This window comes from Aedes albopictus, chromosome 3 (genome assembly GCF_035046485.1).
Source record: "Aedes albopictus strain Foshan chromosome 3, AalbF5, whole genome shotgun sequence".
Taxonomy (NCBI): Eukaryota; Metazoa; Arthropoda; class Insecta; order Diptera; family Culicidae; genus Aedes; species Aedes albopictus.
This window is the reverse complement of record NC_085138.1, coordinates 409,051,132-409,072,859: the sequence shown is the minus strand read 5'-3', so window position 1 is coordinate 409,072,859 and position 21,728 is coordinate 409,051,132. Positions and strand designations below refer to the sequence as shown.

General features: G+C 39.2%; 3 protein-coding genes across 3 annotated transcripts; 2 read left to right on the top strand and 1 right to left on the bottom strand.

The window, feature by feature from the left end:
* The first annotated feature begins 9,254 nt into the window (after positions 1 to 9,254).
* LOC134291995 (general odorant-binding protein 19d-like) lies at positions 9,255 to 10,150 on the top strand. The gene is made up of 2 exons (XM_062860588.1): positions 9,255 to 9,423; positions 9,488 to 10,150. Exons 1-2 carry the CDS (start codon positions 9,376 to 9,378, stop codon positions 9,854 to 9,856), a joined length of 417 nt encoding a protein of 138 aa, XP_062716572.1. The 5' UTR covers positions 9,255 to 9,375; the 3' UTR covers positions 9,857 to 10,150.
* A 207-nt stretch (positions 10,151 to 10,357) lies between these two features.
* LOC134291994 (uncharacterized) lies at positions 10,358 to 10,983 on the bottom strand. The gene is made up of 2 exons (XM_062860586.1): positions 10,848 to 10,983; positions 10,358 to 10,786 (listed from the first exon to the last, which is right to left on the bottom strand). Exons 1-2 carry the CDS (start codon positions 10,893 to 10,895, stop codon positions 10,409 to 10,411), a joined length of 426 nt encoding a protein of 141 aa, XP_062716570.1. The 5' UTR covers positions 10,896 to 10,983; the 3' UTR covers positions 10,358 to 10,408.
* Positions 10,984 to 11,963: 980 nt separating this feature from the next.
* Positions 11,964 to 12,801, top strand: LOC134291993 (uncharacterized). The gene is made up of 2 exons (XM_062860585.1): positions 11,964 to 12,311; positions 12,375 to 12,801. The coding sequence occupies exons 1-2, from the start codon at positions 12,264 to 12,266 to the stop codon at positions 12,750 to 12,752; spliced, it is 426 nt and encodes a 141-aa protein (XP_062716569.1). The 5' UTR covers positions 11,964 to 12,263; the 3' UTR covers positions 12,753 to 12,801.
* Positions 12,802 to 21,728: the final 8,927 nt, after the last annotated feature.

Genomic DNA, 21,728 nt, shown 5'->3' with positions numbered 1-21,728 from the left:
AAATCACTCACTTAAAGAGCACCAACTTTTGATAACTAACTTTCATTCACTATTCATTAGTTAACTTTTTCACTCATTTTCTGCCACTCACTTACTCAATAACTCATTAACTCACTCATATTCCAGCGTATTCATTAAGTCACTCATGAACTCCCTCATTTATCAACTGACTTATTCACTCACTCACAAATTCATTAAAAATAGTGCATTAATTCAATCACTAACTAACTCACTGATTCGCTAACTAATAAAATTACTCACTCCCAGGAAACAGATCGCACATGGCACATTCCAGCCGGGGGCCCGTGGCGTAGTGGCCAAACGTTCACTTCATAAGCGGATGGTCATGGGTTCGATCCCAGCTCCAGCCCCTTGCAGTTTTTCGTCAGTTGCTCTTTCTCCCGAGAGCGGCTGACACCTGACCCTCTTCTGAGCATATACTCCAACGGACCCGCAAACTTGGATATCGGCTAACGGTAACTCATAATAGATCCTCAATCGAACCAGAAAAGGAACAAGAGCCACACATCAATATCCTCGTGCTCATCAGTCTACCATGGACAGGGTAGAAAAGTGCCAACAGCGCAAATGCAACCAGTTCGATGTTGTAGAATTAGAATAGAATACATTTATGCGCTGTATAAAGTGTATGTGCAGCTCGCTCACGCAGTGCCCTAGTGGACAAAAGAGCTGCACATTAGGTTAAATGGTTGAAAAATTAAAAAAAAAACATTTGTAGGAAAATTCTGAATTTTTGTTAATTTTCCGTTTTTTTTTTAAATTTTGCTGTAGCGAACACGAATGGTGAAGTACTTTGAAGTAATGAGCTTAATTTGTGTACGTTGAAAAAGTAAATTCTCTATTTCCGCAACGAAATAGTGCAAAAGCGTGGGTATTATGATTCCTTGCCGGTGGAAACTTTTCTTCAAACGAAAAATTCATCACTGGGCCACTGGGTGTTCTGTGTGTTGTCCGTTGTCTAGTGTAAGTAATATTGTCAGTCTGTGCAGCCTCTGGCTGAAGACGGTGTGAATTGTTTTCTATTCCTTGCCTTGTTTGTTGCTGTTTGAGCAAAGCTTTGGATAACAGTGTTATTATTTTCTCCATTTTGCAACATAAACAACATGGTTTTGCTCAAATATCAACAAATTAGGCAAGGAATCATATTACCCACGCTTTTTGCACAATTTCATTGCACTAACAGAGAAACAACCTTATAACCACACACAAATTCAGCTCACTACTACAAACATCGAACGAGCTCCATTGTGAAATCGCGATTTTCTATTGTCCATATCTTCTGTGATCCATTCAGAAATTTTTACTGGGATTCTTCGAGTTATTTTTGCTAGGAATTACTCCAGCAATACCTGCTGGAAATGCTGTAACCATTTCTACTAGTGTGAAGCAGGCTTGGTGTGATCATTGAGAACTGGCTGTTTGTCACGCCGAGACCTAGGATCGAACTCCATTCCCGACAAACTCACAAAATGTGAATTCTACCTTCGGATGGAAAGTCATAATACAGACGTTCCACGACTGAAACCTTATTGATAGATAACCAAACATTCCTGCTAGAGTCCTCCCAGTCTTCCTTTTGAAATACATCCAGAGATTTCGAGAAATTCCTTCTGTTCCAGTAATACCTGCAGAACTGCTTCAGAAATGTTTGTTTGCACTTCTTTAGGAACCTTTGCTTGGGTTCGCCGAGGGGTTCGTGCTGGGATTAACCCAGTATCAGTAGTTTCTAATAGGATTCCTTCTAAAATTCCTCAAGAAACTCCCATTACTATTTCTCCAGGGCCCTGCAAGGGTTTCTCCAAGGACCACAAAAAGCTCCTTACAGGGAATTCCTACTGTAGTTCTTCGAAAAATACAGCTAGTAGGGTTTGCGATCGTTTGCTATAGCTCGATCAATTTTAAACCAGTTGTATTGTTTTTGGTACACGGTGAGATACATACAGTTGCTAGCAATAATGTACACAAATGGAAGTCACTTGGTGAGAAATTGGCTGAGTTATAGCAGCAAGAGTCCAAAATATGTCATTCTGCCCAAATGGTAATAGACCCTATTCCACCAGAAAATTCTGTTGGGATTACTTTTTTTTCTATTTTTATTTCTCGGATTTCTACAGCAATTCCTTATGTTTTTCTTCCAGGAATTCCTTCAGATAACCCATATGATTTTTTTTTCCAAGAGTTCCATCGCATATTGATTCAGGAATTTCTCCAGAAGTTCTTCAATTTAATCCTTCTAGATATCTTTCTGATATTCCTCTAGGAAATCTTCCCGAAATTTCCCGGGAGACTCCTGCGTGGGTTTTTCTTTAGATTCCTGCAGGGGCTCCACCAAGGATCCCTGCCCTGACAACACACATAACCTACTTTAGTTTTTTGGCTCTCATAGGACTAAATTTAGTAATAATCTTCTTGGAATTTGGTCGAAGTTTTCCCCAGTTTTCAAAAAAAAACTACTTGCAATAAAAAAAAATAATCATGGTTTTTTGAGAAATTTTTCAAAGGATTGTTCTACAGAGTAGTACAAACATTTGTACAGACATTTTCAAAGGAATTTTCTAGAGAATCATTAGGTCTTCCTCAAGCATTTTTCTGTAAATTCTCCATGAATTCCACACCAAATGTATCCAGGAACACCTCAAGGGATTTATACAGCCATTTATCTAGGGATACGTCTAGGAGTTTCCCCATTTATTGGCCAAGAAACTGTCTAAATTCTTTTTTCTTTTCCTTGGAATTCTTCTAGAGATTTCTCCAGGGATTCTTCTATGGAATAATCCAGGAACTTCTTCAGGAATAAATCCAGGATTTTTTCTTCTAAGGCTTTCTCCGGGGGTTTCGCTAGCTTACAAAATAATACAAAAGCATGAACTTCTATCAACGACCAAAAATGTTCATGCATGTGCAATCTTGTCCAAAACAAAATAGAATAAAATCTGAAATTCATGTTTGACATTATTTAAAATTTTGGAATTCAATGAAGTTCAACCTATTTGGCGTTGTAAGTGAATCAACTTTGAATCTTTTTAAGATGACACGGACCAATGTGATATAAAGGAGGTGTGGAAGAATTGGTCGTTTACTTGTGTTAGTAAAAATTGGAAAGTAAACAAATTTTGAGGGGAAGGGAGGTGACGTCATATAAGTTCAATAACATACAGCGATTAGTGGGATCGAGAAGTACAAACTTGTACTTTACATCACATTGGACACGGACATCGTCTTGAGCTAGAGGCTGAACGAAATTTAACACCTATTGCGCAAGCTGCACTCAATGCAGGTTGTATGGAACCAACAGAAAACGGACCAGATTAAATACCAATAGACTAAGTGCAATTTGAAATCGGTACACAATCAGACATGTCTAGCTATAGGAAAAAAAGGTTTGTTTACTATCAAGTAATAAGAAGTTGAATTAGCTATTCTTTTTTGCAAACTTTACCTAAAATCAAATAATATTGTGCATAAAAGTCACAAATTAGTTTCGACTCTCTGAAGTAGTACTAGAATATGCGAATAATAAAAAGATAACAAGTTCTGTTACCTGGTTATCATTCGTTTGATAATTGAGTTTGTTATCATTTAGGTTGAATTAAGAGCCAACATAACGTAACACTTTACTTCTCGAATACCAAAATGACAAGAAGTATGGTTATCATTGAGTTCAAGTTGATAACTAATTGTGTTATACAATATTTTGTTCAACATTACATTTAGTTATCAAAATGAAAAAATAGAGCTGATTGATAACTGGTTTTGTTATCAATTAGTAATCATTCAGTGCTATTTTACCGACCAAAATAAAAAAAAATATGCTTTGCCGACATCATCACCTATTGAAAAAAAATTTACAATTTAAAACCAATGTTTTCAACTGTTGCGCCCAGGCGGGTGTCGGACCCTGATCGAGTGATTGTCGGTCGCAACCGATAGCCCCTATACCAACGGGACTCATTGAGAGTGAGAGTAATCAAAGGCTACGCTTTCGCACTACAGTCGCATTGAAGGTGGAAAGCAGAATCTATTATTAGAATCGAGCTTCTGCAGACTCTCAGTTGGGAAAGCTTTGAAATATGCGTTTGGAAACCGATAACATAATTTGTTATCCTCCAGTATTTGTAAGTTATCGCATAGACCGAAATTATCGTTAAATACATTTGTTATCATCTGATTATCATCAATCGAAAAAGGTTCCGGGTCATTTAGCCGAACGCCATTTGGCCGAAAATAAATGATGAACTAAAGTGACCATGTCACTATTCCTCGCATCAGTATAACTCGAAAGAACCGCCTATGATTCAAGGAAGGAAAAATCTTTGATAAATATTGCCAGATTCAACGCCAACTCATCCCTGAATGTCAAAACTAGAAAGAATAGCCTATGATTAAAAGAAGGAAATATTTCTGATGATCATATTGGTAGTCGGAATGTCAAAAACTTCTTTTGAACAAAATTCAGCCAAACGACTTTCGGCCAAACGGCATTCGGCCAAATGGCCGGACACCATCGAATAAGATGATAACAAAACTAACAAAATGATAACACCGATAACACAATTTATTATCAAAGTGATATCACTTTATTATCCGCCTTTGCTCGGAAAGCCTATACATCACAGTTTTAGATCACAGTTAGTTGTTCGGGAATCACAGCTATTGCTCAGTCTAGGCCTCATCTCTGCAGTTAAGATCACCTACCATTAACTAAGGTAAATGTTGAATAGTTATCATGCCGTAATATGTACGAATAACATTAACTGCACTACAGATAGGAATAGCAGAAGCTACCGTGCGGGGCCGCTTTCCGGACCTAACGGATATAAAGATACACTAAACGTAAGTAAACTGATTATTAAATTCGAAAAATTAGATTCAGTTTAACTATCCCTACATTTCCAAATGTATTATAAAATTTACGGAGAAGATTTAACATACAAGTCAAAAGTACAAATAAAGACAACGTATTCGTCGTTTCTGGTAATCGAGTCTTGTTACCGTTATTGGGAACAACACCCTTGTTTGGTGGCTAACATCAATTTTTTTTTCATATTGCTCGAGTACTGTTTGAAAATAAATCGTTCCGAAGGGCCCCCCAATCGGCTCGGGCCACGGGCCCCAACAATCCTTAATCCGGGCCTGCCTCACCCCATGGCATGATATGGTTATACGCTTGGTGACACTATCCACACGGCTACGAGGCGGAATGCAGTATCTTCCGGTCATTTGTTTACACTTTTTGCGTCAGATTGTTGACAGTTGTGTTACATATCAGCGAAATAATGGTACATTCTCCATAAATTTTAGAAATAAATTAAAATTTACAAAGAAATGTATTTTTTTCCAAGAAAAAAATACAATTGAAAAATTATTTTCGTAATTGCGTTGCAAATTCCCCAACTTTTCACTCGCGGTTAGAACAATATATTGGCCTACATTTCTTCACCAAATCAAAAGTGCGGAAAAGTACTGCTTTTCGGCACTCCTTAGGGCCCGAATCGCAAACTAGCGGAACAAAATTAGTTACTCCAAAAAGAAGCATTTTTGACACATGGTGTCTTCGACAAAGTTGTTTGACATCAGCAGGGACATCTATTGCAAAGAACGTAGTGATGACCTACTATGTATCGTATAAGTAAAAACAATCAAAAAAATAGTTCATACTGTTGCATCAAAGCAACATACTTTGATCAAAGTGTTTTTATTGAAACATTATTTTCAGTGTTGCTACTTTCACTGCTCATTTTTATGAGGCGGAACCAAGTTAATGGCACCCCTGTCCCACCAAACGATGTTTCCGAAACAGCATAACATTGGCACAATCCAAGGGCTAAAGCTTTTTATGCGAACCAAGAAAAGCAGAAGACCATATCAGTCTCATGGGCGAAACCTGTCACAACACACGCTCAACCAAAGTTTCTACATTATTCAGAAATGATATTCGGCCGACGGCCATTAGGTTGAAGGTCTTCTTCTTCTTCTTTATGGATCTACATCCCCACTGGGACTTGGCCTGCCTCGCTTCAACTTAGTGTTCTTTGAGCACTTCCACAGTTTAATTAAAGGGCTTTCTTTGTCTGCCATTGCATGAAAGCACAATGATACACTATGCCCAGAGAGTCGAGAAAATTTTCCTGACCGGAACGGGAATCGAACCCGCCTACAGTGGTTCCAGCCCCATATACACTCCCGTTCAAAAGTTTGGGGTCACCCCCTCAAAAACATGTCATTTTTTAGGCCCATATCTCCGCCAATTTGCGTCCGATTTCAAAACCCTAGGGTTCATTCAAAAGATTATAAGTCAAAGAAACTTTGAACATGATTTAAAAAAAACTTTTTCAAAAAATTTTGTATGTAAACTTAACCCAAAGTTGCCAAATTTTCTTAAAAATGAATATAAACTTACGGCAGTGTCGCTGGAAGTTGGGTCGACCAAATTTTAAGATGAGAGCGGTAATATGACCCATTTTCTATTAGCTTTCAACTGCTTTTTACAGAACTTAGCTAAAAAATCTAGAAAAAAAAGTTATTAAGTAAATTAATCCTTGATGTCATCGACCAAAAGTTTGGGGTCACCCCTCAATATGATGTATCGGTCAAAACTTTGGGGTCACTTTTGTAAAACATGGAAAAGTGATTTGGTGATATCTTCGTCATCTATAGTTCAATTTTTATTATTTTTGGCTCATTCCAAAGATAAATAACTAAATTTACGTTTGATGTCTTCAACTTAACGTATTTAACGATTTTTGTATATAAAAATGTTATGTAAAGTTAGCACATTTTACCACACTTCAAAGAATAAGGCAACTTAACGTTAAGTTTTAGTATGTAAATTTCAACAAATATGTGTGGTTCAATGTCTATGCAGTAAGTATCATTCATTTTGTTTCAAATAAGCCAAGAAGAATTAAAATTGAATGAAAGATGACAAAGATATCAACAAATCACTTTTCCATGTTTTACGATAGTGACCCCAAACTTTTGGCCGATACAGCATTTTGAGGGGTGACCCCAAACTTTTGGTCGATGACATCAAGGATTAATTTACTTAATAACTTTTTTTCTAGATTTTTTAGCTAAGTTCTGTAAAAAGCAGTTGAAAGCTAATAGAAAATGGGTAATATTACCGCTCTCATCTTAAAATTTGGTCGACCCAACTTCCAGCGACACTGCCGTAAGTTTAGATTCATTTTTTAGAAAATTTGGCAACTTTGGGTTAAGTTTACATACAATTTTTTTTGAAAAAGTTTCTTTTAAATCATGTTCAAAGTTTCTTTGACTTATTATCTTTTGAATGAAACCTAGGGTTTTGAAATCGGACGCAAATTGGCGGAGATATGGGCCTAAGAAAATTACATGCTTTTGAGGGGGTGACCCCAAACTTTTGAACGGGAGTGTAAGGGCGGCCATAAATATGATTTTATCGAGGTTTATGATGAAACCACCAAATTTGATGCATATTTGCATTCCACATGCGTTTTTGTATTGTTTATTAAAAATGGGCTCAATCGAGTTTTTGGCCTTACCGAGCCGAAATTCATTATTTTGCAGTTTTGGTTACCAACTGTTTTGGAAATACTTATATTAGTTTAGGCGGTCCACGGTAGTCAAAACTGCTGAAGAATAGTCAAACACACATACTGTAATGGATAAAGAGGATGAAAGTTTGAAAAAAGTGTTCCGTACAATGCAATGCGGGAGGAATTTGTTAGTTTTTGAGTAAATTGAAAGTACGACACTTAAGTGACTACCACCAATCTGGTCGCAAACGGTCGCAGCTAAATTCGCCAGTAAATCATTGTTTAAGATTATAGGGAAGTTTTATAGAAGAACGTCCGAAGGGGTCGGAAGAGGAACCATTTTTTCGGCATGTTGAAAATTTTAATTTTTTTATACTTTGTGGAAAAAGCAGTCATTCGTATTCAAATAAAATGATAAAGAATAGCATCTTAATTTGTGATAAACATCGATTTCAACTATGTTAGAATCGAACACAATCAACCAAATACATGTCGAATGGATGAAACTTTTTAATGGAGTTATAAATGCATAGGACTGAAATTAGAAAAAAATCAAATAAAATATCTACTCAAAAACATCTAGTTTCATGAGTTCTGCTGAAAAGTTTCGGCATACATTTGATAAAAGTAATGATTGTCCCTAGTTATAAAAGCATTAAACTTGATGTTTCCACAATGATATCACAGTTTTATTGAGGTCAAATTTTTGGATTAATGACCTATGGCGGAACCACTGTGCCGCCGTCTCTGGATTGGCAATCTATAGGGCACTGCATGAAATTCTCTCCTTCTCTTTCACTCTTACAGAAATTTTGTAAACAACAAGGCCAAGAAACGTCAAAACCCCATATAAAATCAAAACAATGCAGTGCCCTATAGCCTCAACCACTAGGCTAACTGGAGACCCCTGGAGGCTGAAGGTCATTAAACTAAATAAACAATAGCCCGAATCGCATTAGGCCTAATGAACAATGATCCAAGAGGTCATAATAGAACGATCATCATGCGCTCTTTGTCACACAGGTTGTACTGCCTGATACTTATACTGCTCACTCTATCTGTGGTTTCTTCTTTTTTTTAGTAATATGTTGCTCTTGCAAGTTAAACTACATCATATTTTTTTCGGCCAAAGTATTGAAAAACAACATCAGAAATGTTTTCTTATCTTCTTCAAAGGTTTTTATTTCGAATGGCACGGTTGTGTAGTTTGTGGCGATCGAACTGTTAACTCTATGAAAGATTTCTCACTTTGATAAGAGTTGGTTGGTAGACAGTTTTTGTTTTACATTACACTATCAAGAAGAGTTGGCCTTCTAAGGAAAAAAAAATAAACCAAAGATAAAATATATTCAGACAAAATGAAACACAAATTTTGTTTTTTGTTTAGATAAAAAGCTCTTATAGAAGTAGGTATGATTTTCTTCTAAATAATAATGTGGTAACAAATGTCACAAATAAAAGATTACGTGCCTCTGTCGAATCAAGCTTGTTCTAAACATAGAAAACAAGTAACGACCATTTGCTAGTGAAGAGTTTAAATAAGCGGAAATTGAATCGAATTGATCATTAGAAAATTGCCTCTCTCACTTGGATCCGTATCCCAAGTCGTAGGTATTCCACCACCGTGACGGATCCACATTGCATGATGAGCCCAAAATTGGCAGTACTCACGCCATTGTGACAAAATCATGCATCAAGGGAGCCCTGACGGATCAAGACGAAGTAAGCACTGATCGACTGTCACTAATAAAACCTTCAGATCACTGGAAAATTTTATCAATCGTTCAGAAATCGTTCTTCAGTCAACTTGTACGGAACAATACTTATCCCGGAGAAAATGAAGCCCCTTGTGAGTGCCGTTCTTTTATTAACTTTGGCCGTCCTGGTAAGTGAAACGCACCACGTTTTTTCATGATCGGAAATCAAGAATCTTTGACTTTTCTTGAAAGGTCACCCCACAAGGCATCAAAGAACTAGTAGAGGAATGCAAGAAAACCGTCGAGATCGGTGAAGAACTGGAGAAGTCCTTCCTGGAGTTGAAGTTTCCGCCGGAGGAGAAGGCCACCCACTGTCTGTTGGACTGCATCGGGAAGGCGCTTCAGGTGCTGGATGAGAAGAGTGGAATCAATCTGGCTATGGTAACGAAGTTGCTGCAGGAAGTGGAATCGGAAGGTGTGATCGGGGAAGAGCAGGTCAAGTGCGCCGCGGAGGCTGCGACCCACAAGGACGAGCCGTGCACTATGGCGTTCAAGCTGTACGAGTGCTTTGAGAAGGAGTTTTTGGCATTGATGAAGATGAAAGAGCAGAAGGGGGAGTGAAGCGGGATTAGAGTGGATAGTTCTGTGGTATTTACTAGGAGAAAATATATGATTATATGATACAATAAAAACGCAGAAAAGTGATTGCTATTTTTATGTTGTGGTAGCATACGGTGGCCAATATGGAAGCTATGACAAATATCTTTATATTGGTGTATACACTCGCTTGAATTTTCAACGGGACCGTGTTATCTAGGTGGCCATGGAAACGAGCTCATTTACTACTAGGATAGTTTCTGTAGACACGGAGCCGCTCAAACGTACGTTCTAGGCCACTCAGATGGCACTTTTTTTTAATAAAATCATTCACCCTCATTCTTGTTTTCGATCGAATCCACTTTCGAACGAAAATCGTTCGCATTCCCGTTTACGCCAGCAAAATCAAATGGCCTACTGATTCGATCGAACCAAAAACGTTCGAAAGTGGATACGTCCGTAAACAAGAATGAGGGTGATTAACTGGAATCTGGAAAAGTTACTGGATTTGAGAGCAGTTCCATCTCGTTTCACTCTAAATTTATTAATTTAAATATTGATGGTAATAACTATCCGTCACAACACATTCCGCTTCTTGAACTGCTCCTTCAGGCACAAAATCGGCTTATACGCCTTCATGCAGTAGCACTCGACCTCGTCCCGCAGCGCCAAACAATCCTTCGCATCCTCGGCGTACTCCTCCATGGTCATACTTCCTCCGTAAGTCTCATGCAGCAACTCCATGTTCACCCCCGTCTGATCATCATACGCCCCATTCAGAATGGAAACACACCGTATGAAGCAAGCCGCATCATGACTTTCCGGATAGTCCGATCCGAGATAGTGCACCATATCGGCTTCCGGTGTCCGAAGGATCTTGCCGCACTGTCGCTTGTTGTGCTGGTACTGTTCCCGTTTGGTGCGGAAATCGGAATCCGCCGAGGTTAGCACCACCTAGGAAAAGGATATCAGACTGAATAACGAAAACAATAATAATAACATGAATCGAACTCACCAACAAGCTAGCGAGAGCTACTGCAATCCAACAATGGTTTGAAGTCATGGCGATGAAATTGCGGTATGACTACCAAGTGAAACAGATTGATCCTTTATATAAGCATCCTGCTTGTTTACATCAATACTTGTATGCTGTGAAGTTCGATGACACGAGTATGGTTTTTTGGTCATCTATTAACACACTTCCGTGCACTTCTTTTGATAACGGTAAACGGCAGATGAGCAGGCTTACCACCCAAACACTCAGGTGATAGCAAAATTCTGTAGACCGGCTCTACAACCAATGAATTGATAACACTAGTTTACAAAATAAAACGAAAGTCGTGAACTTCAGTCAACGACCAAAATTTTTGAAGCATAATTTAGCGCTGATTTCGAAACCGTGCTTCAAAAAATTTAAAGTAGAACAGTTTTTGAGTTTTAGCTTGGTTTTAGCTCAATATCGAGTTTTACAACTTTTTTAAAATATGGAATTTACTAAAATTCAAATATCTTGCGTTTTGTTCAACCAATTTTAAATATTCTTCCATAAATTAAAAGCTGAATATAATACCATTCGATCATCTTAATGCAGGTTTTGCGTCCTATTGATAAAATTCAAGATATTGGCGACTTTTGGGGACGGTCTTCTTAAAATTTAGCAAATTTTCCAAAAATATATGAAGAAATGTATTTTTTTTTTCAATAAGAAAAAAAAAACAATTTAAAAAATCTTTCTCAACGTTTATTTGACATATCATATGTAGGCGAGTTACAGTAAAAAATTCAGCCCAATCGGAGCATTGATTACAGAGAATAAGATGTGTGAAGTGAGCGACTTTGCTTGAAAATAGAACAAAAAGCGATTTGAAATCATCAACCTTGTATGGGAAGTCGAAAAAAATTCCGCTCTACTGTAATTTTTTTTCCTTCGCGTTTCCGAACTCAGGGCATGATACTACACCAAAAACGATCATCAGCTTAACGAGTTCAAAAATGCTGTAAACTAGTGTAATTGTAAGAATGTGTTACGATCTTTTGAGGAGAATTCGAAAAAATAATGTTCCCGCAGTATGAGCATTTCCTTCAGAAAATCAATGAAATGTTTCTAAGGATTTAAAAATCTTCCACAATTCTTCCAAAGTTCCCTTCAGAAACTCTTCCAAGGATTAGCAATTTCACTGGAGATTCTTCCAGAAATTCTTCATGAGATTCCTCTATGAATTTGACCAAGGATTCTTTTAAGAAATTTTCTACGATTCCGCACCCTATCATTATGCAAATTTCTATCTGCTGCACTTTTCTGTTGTTATCAGTTTTTGGTCAAAGGTTGTAACGCAACCATAATAAACAGTCCATAATCAGGTGCAGTACATAATAGGCTAAGAGTCCTATCGAAGTAGCCCGTTGGCCGTCAGTCTGTTCATAAATCGCCATGGCTACACATTGTTGTTTGATCGCAGCAGCCGTTCTGGTTCTACTGGTACGTGCAATATTTATTTCCACTCTATCCAAGTAATCCTTAACTTCCATTCGAACATCTTAGGTAACGCTGACCAGTGGTTCCGATGATGCAACAGCCAAGCGGAAACAGTATGACCACAATAAACTGATGTGTAGTAAAATCGTTCGATCCACCAAGGAACAATGGGAAGGCTATCAAAACTCGCAGTATCCGGAAACTCACGAAACAGCTTGCTTTATGCGGTGTGTATCCATTCTGAGTGGATCGTACGATGATGAAACGGGAGTGAATGTGGACGTGTTGTTCGAAACTTTCGGAAAGGGAATGACTGCGGAGGAATATGCTGAGGAATCGAAGCCTTGTCTGGCGCTGCGGGATGAGGTCGAGTGCTACTGTATGAAGGCGTTCAAGCCGCTCATGTGTATGAGGGAGCAGTACAAGAAAAGGAACACGGCTTAAATGGTTGGAAATGGTTAAATAAAGATAAAATCCTGCTGATAGTGGAATATGGTTTGATGTATAAATATTAACACATCAATGATCAGTTTACTGAATCTTACACAAAAATATATTTTATTTCATTGTACGAAATCACTGACAAAAAAAATCTTTTCTGGTTACAATCAGGTGTCTCTTTGACAAAATCCGAGCAGAGGAAAATATCAAATTAATAACTACAAAATCATATAACCTGTTTTTATACCTCGTTTTGTTATTATTTAATTATCAAGGCATAGCTTTTCAATAACAAATTTTGTAGGACAATCTCATTTAGTTATAATCAAGCTATTGATATACATTCACTAAGGTACATTTCAATAACATATTTTGTTGAACTACAAGTTTTGTTATTGATGCACTATTGATCAACTTATCAACAATAGCACAACAGTAACAAGTTTTGAAATCAAAGCAACAATTCGATAATAATTACCTGTATTTTTGTTTTGTTCCATTTTTGGAACACTTGAAGTTCTGGAGAAACCCTCCGATACCCTGGACAAGTCTTCAAAAGAACTCCTGGCGCTATCTTCGTAGAAATTCCAAAAGTAATTCTTCTGAGCAATCATTAGAATTCTTGGCAAAATCTTTTGAAAAACTCCTGCAGTATTCTTAAAAAAAAATCCTGAATAAATTCTCAAAGAAATTTTCAGAGACATCTCAAGATGAAATTCAGGACAAATAATCACGAGAAATTCTGAAGAAATCCTTGAAGGGATTCCGTACATAATTCTGGAGGAATTTCTAGAGGATTTTTTTTTAAATCTGTGAATGATTTCGTGGAAGAACTCTCAGAGAAATTTCTGGAAGTTTTTTTTACATTCTTTTAGACTGATTAATTCATTCTGATTCTAAATATGAATATAGTATTTTTCGATCATTTAAAGTATTGTTACTCATGCTATTGGTGGGTTTGTCAGACAAAGTGAATAATTTTATATAATTAGTATCATAATTAAATTAGTTACGATTTTGATACCATAACAAATTTTGCTTTTCGATTATTATCAATAACATATTAATATCTAAATTTGTTATTGAAGTATTTTCCAAATTCACTGTTATTAAGTTGTTATTGAAACTAACAAAACAAAATATTAAAATGGTTTTCCAAGAACATTTTTTTGTTATGATATTTGTTATTTTCCGCTTATGACAGACAAGTTTACAACATCGATTCTATTATTCAGTTTTTTACCCAAATAACACAGCTCCTTATGCTATTGTTATTCCCTTCTGCTCGAGAACACGAAAAAATATATCGTTATAATAATTTAACCTTTGCCACATCGTCACTCGTTTTGTATCATTCTACAAATATGATATAATATCTATTAATAAAAAAATATTAGGGTCTAGAAGACTCATGATTTTGTACATAGTGCATTCCATTTGTATTGGTTCGATTCGACGGTATATAATTTTTTTCAACGTACTTAATCCCGTTCTACATAATATGGAGGAATTTCAAAAGAAAATCTTGTAAGAACGCTCGGAGGAACCACTGAAGGAAATTTTGTAGAAATCTTTGAAGGATTTTTAGTTGGATCCTCGGAAAAATTTAGAAAAAATTGTGCTCGAAGGAATTTTAGAAGGCTGATTTGATTGATTTATCTTTATTTGAGAGACTTTCAGCCCTTGGCTGGTTCGTCTCTGAATTTAAGAAGGAAATCTCTGGAAGATTCTTCGGAGCATCCTTCTGGAGAAGAAATATCTATGGAAATGCTCAGAAGAACTCTTTTTGAGATCAGTGAGTTCTATAAGACATTAATCAAAGAATCTTTTAGGAATGTATGTAGGAAATTTTGTGACAAAAGAAATTTCGGTATGATTTGCTGTGGAGTTTCTACAGTAATCATCGAAAGGGAATCTTTCCTAGGTATTCCTAGGTAAATCCAACAGGAAATTCCTAGAAATGTCCTTTAAAATATGTTTGAAAAAATTTGGGAAAGCTCTTAAGAAAATTCTTAGTATGAATTCCTGGAGACTTCTTCAACGTACCGTCGTGCGGGGCTACTTTTGAAATGTGGGGCTACTTTGGACACTTTTGAATATGGATTTTTTTAATTCAAAATATGGTTCAAATCTGTTTGATGTCTTAGGGACTATTATGAAGCAATAGTTTTTCCTTCATTTGGTTGAAATTATTTTTCAAACAGACCGTTTATTGCTTGTCAGGACGCGAAAAAACATCGAATAAACCAATGAAATATACATAACGTATCAGAACATTTGGTCTGTAAGCATTGTTTCTACAGTTCATAAATTTCAAAGGGTTGATCAATTCATTCAAAATGTATCAACGTAGCATATACAATCGATTATTTGTATCGTTATACGTTATAAATGATCGATTCATCCAAATAAAGGATTGATGGTCCCTTTTTTCAGGCTATCTATATAGCAATATCACGCTGCTCATAATACCAAAGGTAGCACAGAATCATCTTAAAACGCATATTTTTATTTAAATTATGTATGATACAGTATACTACAGTATAGGTACAACGTAGTTTTCTAAATAACCCTGGAATTTGAAATGCAGTTTTGTTATAGATAAAAATGTCCAAAGTAGCCCCCATCCGGTTCTATATGAGATGTGTCCAATTGGTGTATGAACAACTTTTTTGTTTATTGATGGATTCAGCTCAAATTTTGCATACATCCTACATACATACTCACGATTATTGTGTGTAAAAATTGCGGAAATTCATTCACTAGTCTGGGAGTTATAATGTCATAAAGTTGAAAAACCATTAAAAAGTGTATATAGAAGCCCCGCACGACGGTAAGTCCTTCTGTAATATTCCTTCCTTAACCCTCGAGCGATCGCGCTGTTGTATTTTGTACAACACGTTGAAAAAATCTCGCTTTTGTACTCAGCATTAGCGTGGTGCTGACGCAGGTAGTCAACCGCGCGAATAACGGAAGGTTAAATACATTTCTGAAAATTCCAATTATTCCGTCATCAGTTACAGACTGAGAGGATTCTGCTCAGATCCTAAAATTATTCTGTTCACAATCCTTGATTGATTCTCGTCAGAATTCTGAGAGGGTATTCCTCAGAATCCTGAGAGGATTCTCCTCAGAATCCCGAGAGAATTCTTGTTAGAACCCTGGAAGGGTTCTCGTCAGAATCCTGCGAGGATTCTCGTCAGAATCCTGCAAAGATTCTCGTCAGAATCCTTAGAGGAATCTCTTCGGAATCCTGAGAGAATCTTCTTCAGAATCCTGAAAGGATTCTCGTCAAAATCCTGAGAGGATTCTCGTCAAAACCCTGAGAGGATTCTCGTCAGAATCCTGAGAGGATCCTCGTCAGAATCCTGAGAGGATTCTCGTCAGAATCCTGAGAGGATTCTCGTCAGAATCCTGAGAGGATTCTCGTCCGAATCCTGAGAGGATTCTCGTCAGAATCCTGAGAGGATTCTCGTCAGAATCCTGAGAGGATTCTCGTCAGAATCCTGAGAGGATTCTCGTCAGAATCCTGAGAGGATTCTCGTCAGAATCCTGAGTGGATTCTCCTTAGAATCCCGGGAGAATTCTTGCCAGAACCCTGAGAGGATTATCATAATAATTTTGAGAGGATTCTCTTCAAAATCCTGCGAGGATTCTCTTCAGAATCGTGACGGGATTCTCTCCAGAATCCTGACGAGATTCTCTCCAGAATCCTGACGGGATTCTCTCCAGAATCCTGACGGGATTCTCCCCAGAATCCTGACGGGATTCTCTCCAGAATCCTGACGGGATTCTCTCCAGAATCCTGACGGGATTCTCTCCAGAATCCTGACGGGATTCTCTCCAGAATCCTGACGGGATTCTCTCCAGAATCCTGCGAGGATTCTCTCCAGAATCCTGACGGGATTCTCTCCAGAATCCTGACGGGATTCTCTCCAGAATCCTGACGGGATTCTCTCCAGAATCCTGACGAGATTCTCTCCAGAATCCTGACGGGATTCTCTCCAGAATCCTGACGGGATTCTCTCCAAAATCCTGACGGGATTCTCTCCAGAATCCTGACGGGATTCTCTCCAGAATCCTGCGAGGATTCTCTTCAGAATCCTGCAAGGATTCTCTCCAGAATCCTGACGGGATTCTCTCCAGAATCCTGACGGGATTCTCTCCAGAATCCTGACGGGATTCTCTCCAGAATCCTGACGGGATTCTCTCCAGAATTCTGACGGGATTCTCTCCAGAATCCTGACGGGATTCTCTCCAGAATCCTGACGGGATTCTCTCCAGAATCCTGACGGGATTCTCTCCAGAATCCTGACGGGATTCTCTCCAGAATCCTGACGGGATTCTCTCCAGAATCCTGACGGGATTCTCTCCAGAATCCTGACGGGATTCTCTCCAGAATCCTGACGGGATTCTCTCCAGAATCCTGACGAGATTCTCTCCAGAATCCTGACGAGATTCTCTCCAGAATCCTGACGGGATTCTCTCCAGAATCCTGACGGGATTCTCTCCAGAATCCTGACGGGATTCTCTCCAGAATCCTGACGGGATTCTCTCCAGAATCCTGACGGGATTCTCTCCAGAATCCTGACGGGATTCTCTCCAGAATCCTGACGGGATTCTCTCCAGAATCCTGACGGGATTCTCTCCAGAATCCTGACGGGATTCTCTCCAGAATCCTGACGGGATTCTCTCCAGAATCCTGACGGGATTCTCTCCAGAATCCTGACGGGATTCTCTCCAGAATCCTGACGGGATTCTCTCCAGAATCCTGACGGGATTCTCTCCAGAATCCTGACGGGATTCTCTCCAGAATCCTGACGGGATTCTCTCCAGAATCCTGACGGGATTCTCTCCAGAATCCTGACGGGATTCTCTCCAGAATCCTGACGGGATTCTCTCCAGAATCCTGACGGGATTCTCTCCAGAATCCTGACGGGATTCTCTCCAGAATCCTGACGGGATTCTCTCCAGAATCCTGACGGGATTCTCTCCAGAATCCTGACGGGATTCTCTCCAGAATCCTGACGGGATTCTCTCCAGAATCCTGACGGGATTCTCTCCAGAATCCTGACGGGATTCTCTCCAGAATCCTGACGGGATTCTCTCCAGAATCCTGACGGGATTCTCTCCAGAATCCTGACGGGATTCTCTCCAGAATCCTGACGGGATTCTCTCCAGAATCCTGACGGGATTCTCTCCAGAATCCTGACGGGATTCTCTCCAGAATCCTGACGGGATTCTCTCCAGAATCCTGACGGGATTCTCTCCAGAATCCTGACGGGATTCTCTGCAGAATCCTGACGGGATTCTCTCCAGAATCCTGACGGGATTCTATCCAGAATCCTGACGGGATTCTCTCCAGAATCCTGACGGGATTCTCTCCAGAATCCTGACGGGATTCTCTCCAGAATCCTGACGGGATTCTCTCCAGAATCCTGACGGGATTCTCTCCAGAATCCTGACGGGATTCTCTCCAGAATCCTGACGGGATTCTCTCCAGAATCCTGACGGGATTCTCTCCAGAATCCTGACGGGATTCTCTCCAGAATCCTGACGGGATTCTCTCCAGAATACTGACGGGATTCTCTCCAGAATCCTGACGGGATTCTCTCCAGAATCCTGACGGGATTCTCTCCAGAATCCTGACGGGATTCTCTCCAGAATCCTGACGGGATTCTCTCCAGAATCCTGACGGGATTCTCTCCAGAATCCTGACGGGATTCTCTCCAGAATCCTGACGGGATTCTCTCCAGAATCCTGACGGGATTCTCTCCAGAATCCTGACGGGATTCTCTCCAGAATCCTGACGGGATTCTCTCCAGAATCCTGACGGGATTCTCTCCAGAATCCTGACGGGATTCTCTCCAGAATCCTGACGGGATTCTCTCCAGAATCCTGACGGGATTCTCTCCAGAATCCTGACGGGATTCTCTCCAGAATCCTGACGGGATTCTCTCCAGAATCCTGACGGGATTCTCTCCAGAATCCTGACGGGATTCTCTCCAGAATCCTGACGGGATTCTCTCCAGAATCCTGACGGGATTCTCTCCAGAATCCTGACGGGATTCTCTCCAGAATCCTGACGGGATTCTCTCCAGAATCCTGACGGGATTCTCTCCAGAACCCTGACGGGATTCTCTCCAGAATCCTGACGGGATTCTCTCCAGAATCCTGACGGGATTCTCTCCAGAATCCTGACGGGATTCTCTCCAGAATCCTGACGGGATTCTCTCCAGAATCCTGACGGGATTCTCTCCAGAATCCTGACGGGATTCTCTCCAGAATCCTGACGGGATTCTCTCCAGAATCCTGACGGGATTCTCTCCAGAATCCTGACGGGATTCTCTCCAGAATCTTGAAGGGATTCTCTCCAGAATCCTGACGGGATTCTCTCCAGAATCCTGACGGGATTCTCTCCAGAATCCTGACGGGATTCTCTCCAGAATCCTGACGGGATTCTCTCCAGAATCCTGACGGGATTCTCTCCAGAATCCTGACGGGATTCTCTCCGGAATCCTGACGGGATTCTCTCCAGAGTTCTGGCAGGATTATCCCCAGAATCCTGGAAGAATTCTTCTCATAAGCCTGATAGGATTCTCCTCAGAATCCTGATAGAATTCTCCTCAGAATCCTGATAGGATTCTCCTCAGAATCCTGATAGGATTCTCCTCAGAATCCTGATAGGATTCTTCTCAGAATCCTGATAGGATTCTTCTCAGAATCCTGATAGGATTCTTCTCAGAATCCTGATAGGATTCTTCTCAGAATCCTGATAGGATTCTTCTCAGAATCCTGATAGGATTCTTCTCAGAATCCTGATAGGATTCTTCTCAGAATCCTGATAGGATTCTTCTCAGAATCCTGATAGGATTCTTCTCAGAATCCTGATAGGATTCTTCTCAGAATCCTGATAGGATTCTTCTCAGAATCCTGATAGGATTCTTCTCAGAATCCTGATAGGATTCTTCTCAGAATCCTGATAGGATTCTTCTCAGAATCCTGATAGGATTCTTCTCAGAATCCTGATAGGATTCTTCTCAGAATCCTGATAGGATTCTTCTCAGAATCCTGATAGGATTCTTCTCAGAATCCTGATAGGATTCTTCTCAGCATCCTGATAGGATTCTTCTCAGAATCCTGATAGGATTCTTCTCAGAATCCTGATAGGATTCTTCTCAGAATCCTGATAGGATTGTTCTCAGAATCCTGATAGGATTGTTCTCAGAATCCTGATAGGATTCTTCTCAGAATCCTGATAGGATTGTTCTCAGAGTGCTGATAGAATTCTTTTCAGAATCCTGATAGGTTTCTTCTCAGAATCCTGATAGGATTATTTTCAGAATCCTGATAGGATTCTTTTCAGAATCCTGATAGGATTCTTTTCAGAATCCTGATAGGATGCTTTTCAGAATCCTGATAGGATTCTTTTCAGAATCCTGATAGGATTCTTTTCAGAATCCTGATAGGATTCTTTTCAGAATCCTGATAGGATTCTTTTCAGAATCCTGATAGGATTCTTTTCAGAATCCTGATAGGATTCTTTTCAGAATCCTGATAGGATTCTTTTCAGAATCCTGATAGGATTCTTTTCAGAATCCTGATAGGATTCTTTTCAGAATCCTGATAGGATTCTTTTCAGAATCCTGATAGGATTCTTTTCAGAATCCTGATAGGATTCTTCTCAGAATCCTGATAGGATTCTTCTCAGAATCCTGATAGGATTCTTCTCAGAATCCTGATAGGATTCTTCTCAGAATCCTGATAGGATTCTTCTCAGAATCCTGATAGGATTCTTCTCAGAATCCTGATAGGATTCTTCTCAGAATCCTGATAGGATTCTTCTCAGAATCCTGATAGGATTCTTCTCAGAATCCTGATAGGATTCTTCTCAGAATCCTGATAGGATTCTTCTCAGAATCCTGATAGGATTCTTCTCAGAATCCTGATAGGATTCTTCTCAGAATCCTGATAGGATTCTTCTCAGAATCCTGATAGGATTCTTCTCAGAATCCTGATAGGATTCTTCTCAGAATCCTGATAGGATTCTTCTCAGAATCCTGATAGGATTCTTCTCAGAATCCTGATAGGATTCTTCTCAGAATCCTGATAGGATTCTTCTCAGAGTTCTGATAGGATTCTTCTCAGAATCCTGATAGGATTCTTCTCAGAGTCCTGATAGAATTCTTTTCAGAATCCTGATAGAATTCTCCTCAGAATCCTGATAGGATTCTTCTCAGAATCCTGATAGGATTCTTCTCAGAATCCTGATAGGATTCTTCTCAGAATCCTGATAGGATTCTTCTCAGAATCCTGATAGGATTCTTCTCAGAATCCTGATAGGATTCTTCTCAGAATCCTGATAGGATTCTTCTCAGAATCCTGATAGGATTCTTCTCAGAATCCTGATAGGATTCTTCTCAGAATCCTGATAGGATTCTTCTCAGAATCCTGATAGGATTCTTCTCAGAATCCTGATAGGATTCTTCTCAGAATCCTGATAGGATTTTTCTCAGAATCCTGATAGGATTCTTCTCAGAATCCTGATAGGATTCTTCTCAGAATCCTGATAGGATTCTTCTCAGAATCCTGATAGGATTCTTCTCAGAATCCTGATAGGATTCTTCTCAGAATCCTGATAGGATTCTTCTCAGAATCCTGATAGGATTCTTCTCAGAATCCTGATAGGATTCTTCTCAGAATCCTGATAGGATTTTTCTCAGAATCCTGATAGGATTCTTCTCAGAATCCTGATAGGATTCTTCTCAGAATCCTGATAGGATTCTTCTCAGAATCCTGATAGGATTCTTCTCAGAATCCTGATAGGATTCTTCTCAGAATCCTGATAGGATTCTTCTCAGAATCCTGATAGGATTTTTCTCAGAATCCTGATAGGATTTTTCTCAGAATCCTGATAGGATTCTTCTCAGAATCCTGATAGGATTCTTCTCAGAATCCTGATAGGATTCTTCTCAGAAT

Coding starts and splice junctions, on each gene's coding strand:
- LOC134291995 (XM_062860588.1), top strand. CDS start 9,376: ATGAAGCCCCTTGTGAGTGCCGTTCTTTTATTAACTTTGGCCGTCCTG. Junction 9,424..9,487: donor TATTAACTTTGGCCGTCCTG/GTAAGTGAAACG, acceptor TTTTCTTGAAAG/GTCACCCCACAAGGCATCAA.
- LOC134291994 (XM_062860586.1), bottom strand. CDS start 10,895: ATGACTTCAAACCATTGTTGGATTGCAGTAGCTCTCGCTAGCTTGTTG. Junction 10,787..10,847: donor TAGCTCTCGCTAGCTTGTTG/GTGAGTTCGATT, acceptor TCCTTTTCCTAG/GTGGTGCTAACCTCGGCGGA.
- LOC134291993 (XM_062860585.1), top strand. CDS start 12,264: ATGGCTACACATTGTTGTTTGATCGCAGCAGCCGTTCTGGTTCTACTG. Junction 12,312..12,374: donor CAGCCGTTCTGGTTCTACTG/GTACGTGCAATA, acceptor CGAACATCTTAG/GTAACGCTGACCAGTGGTTC.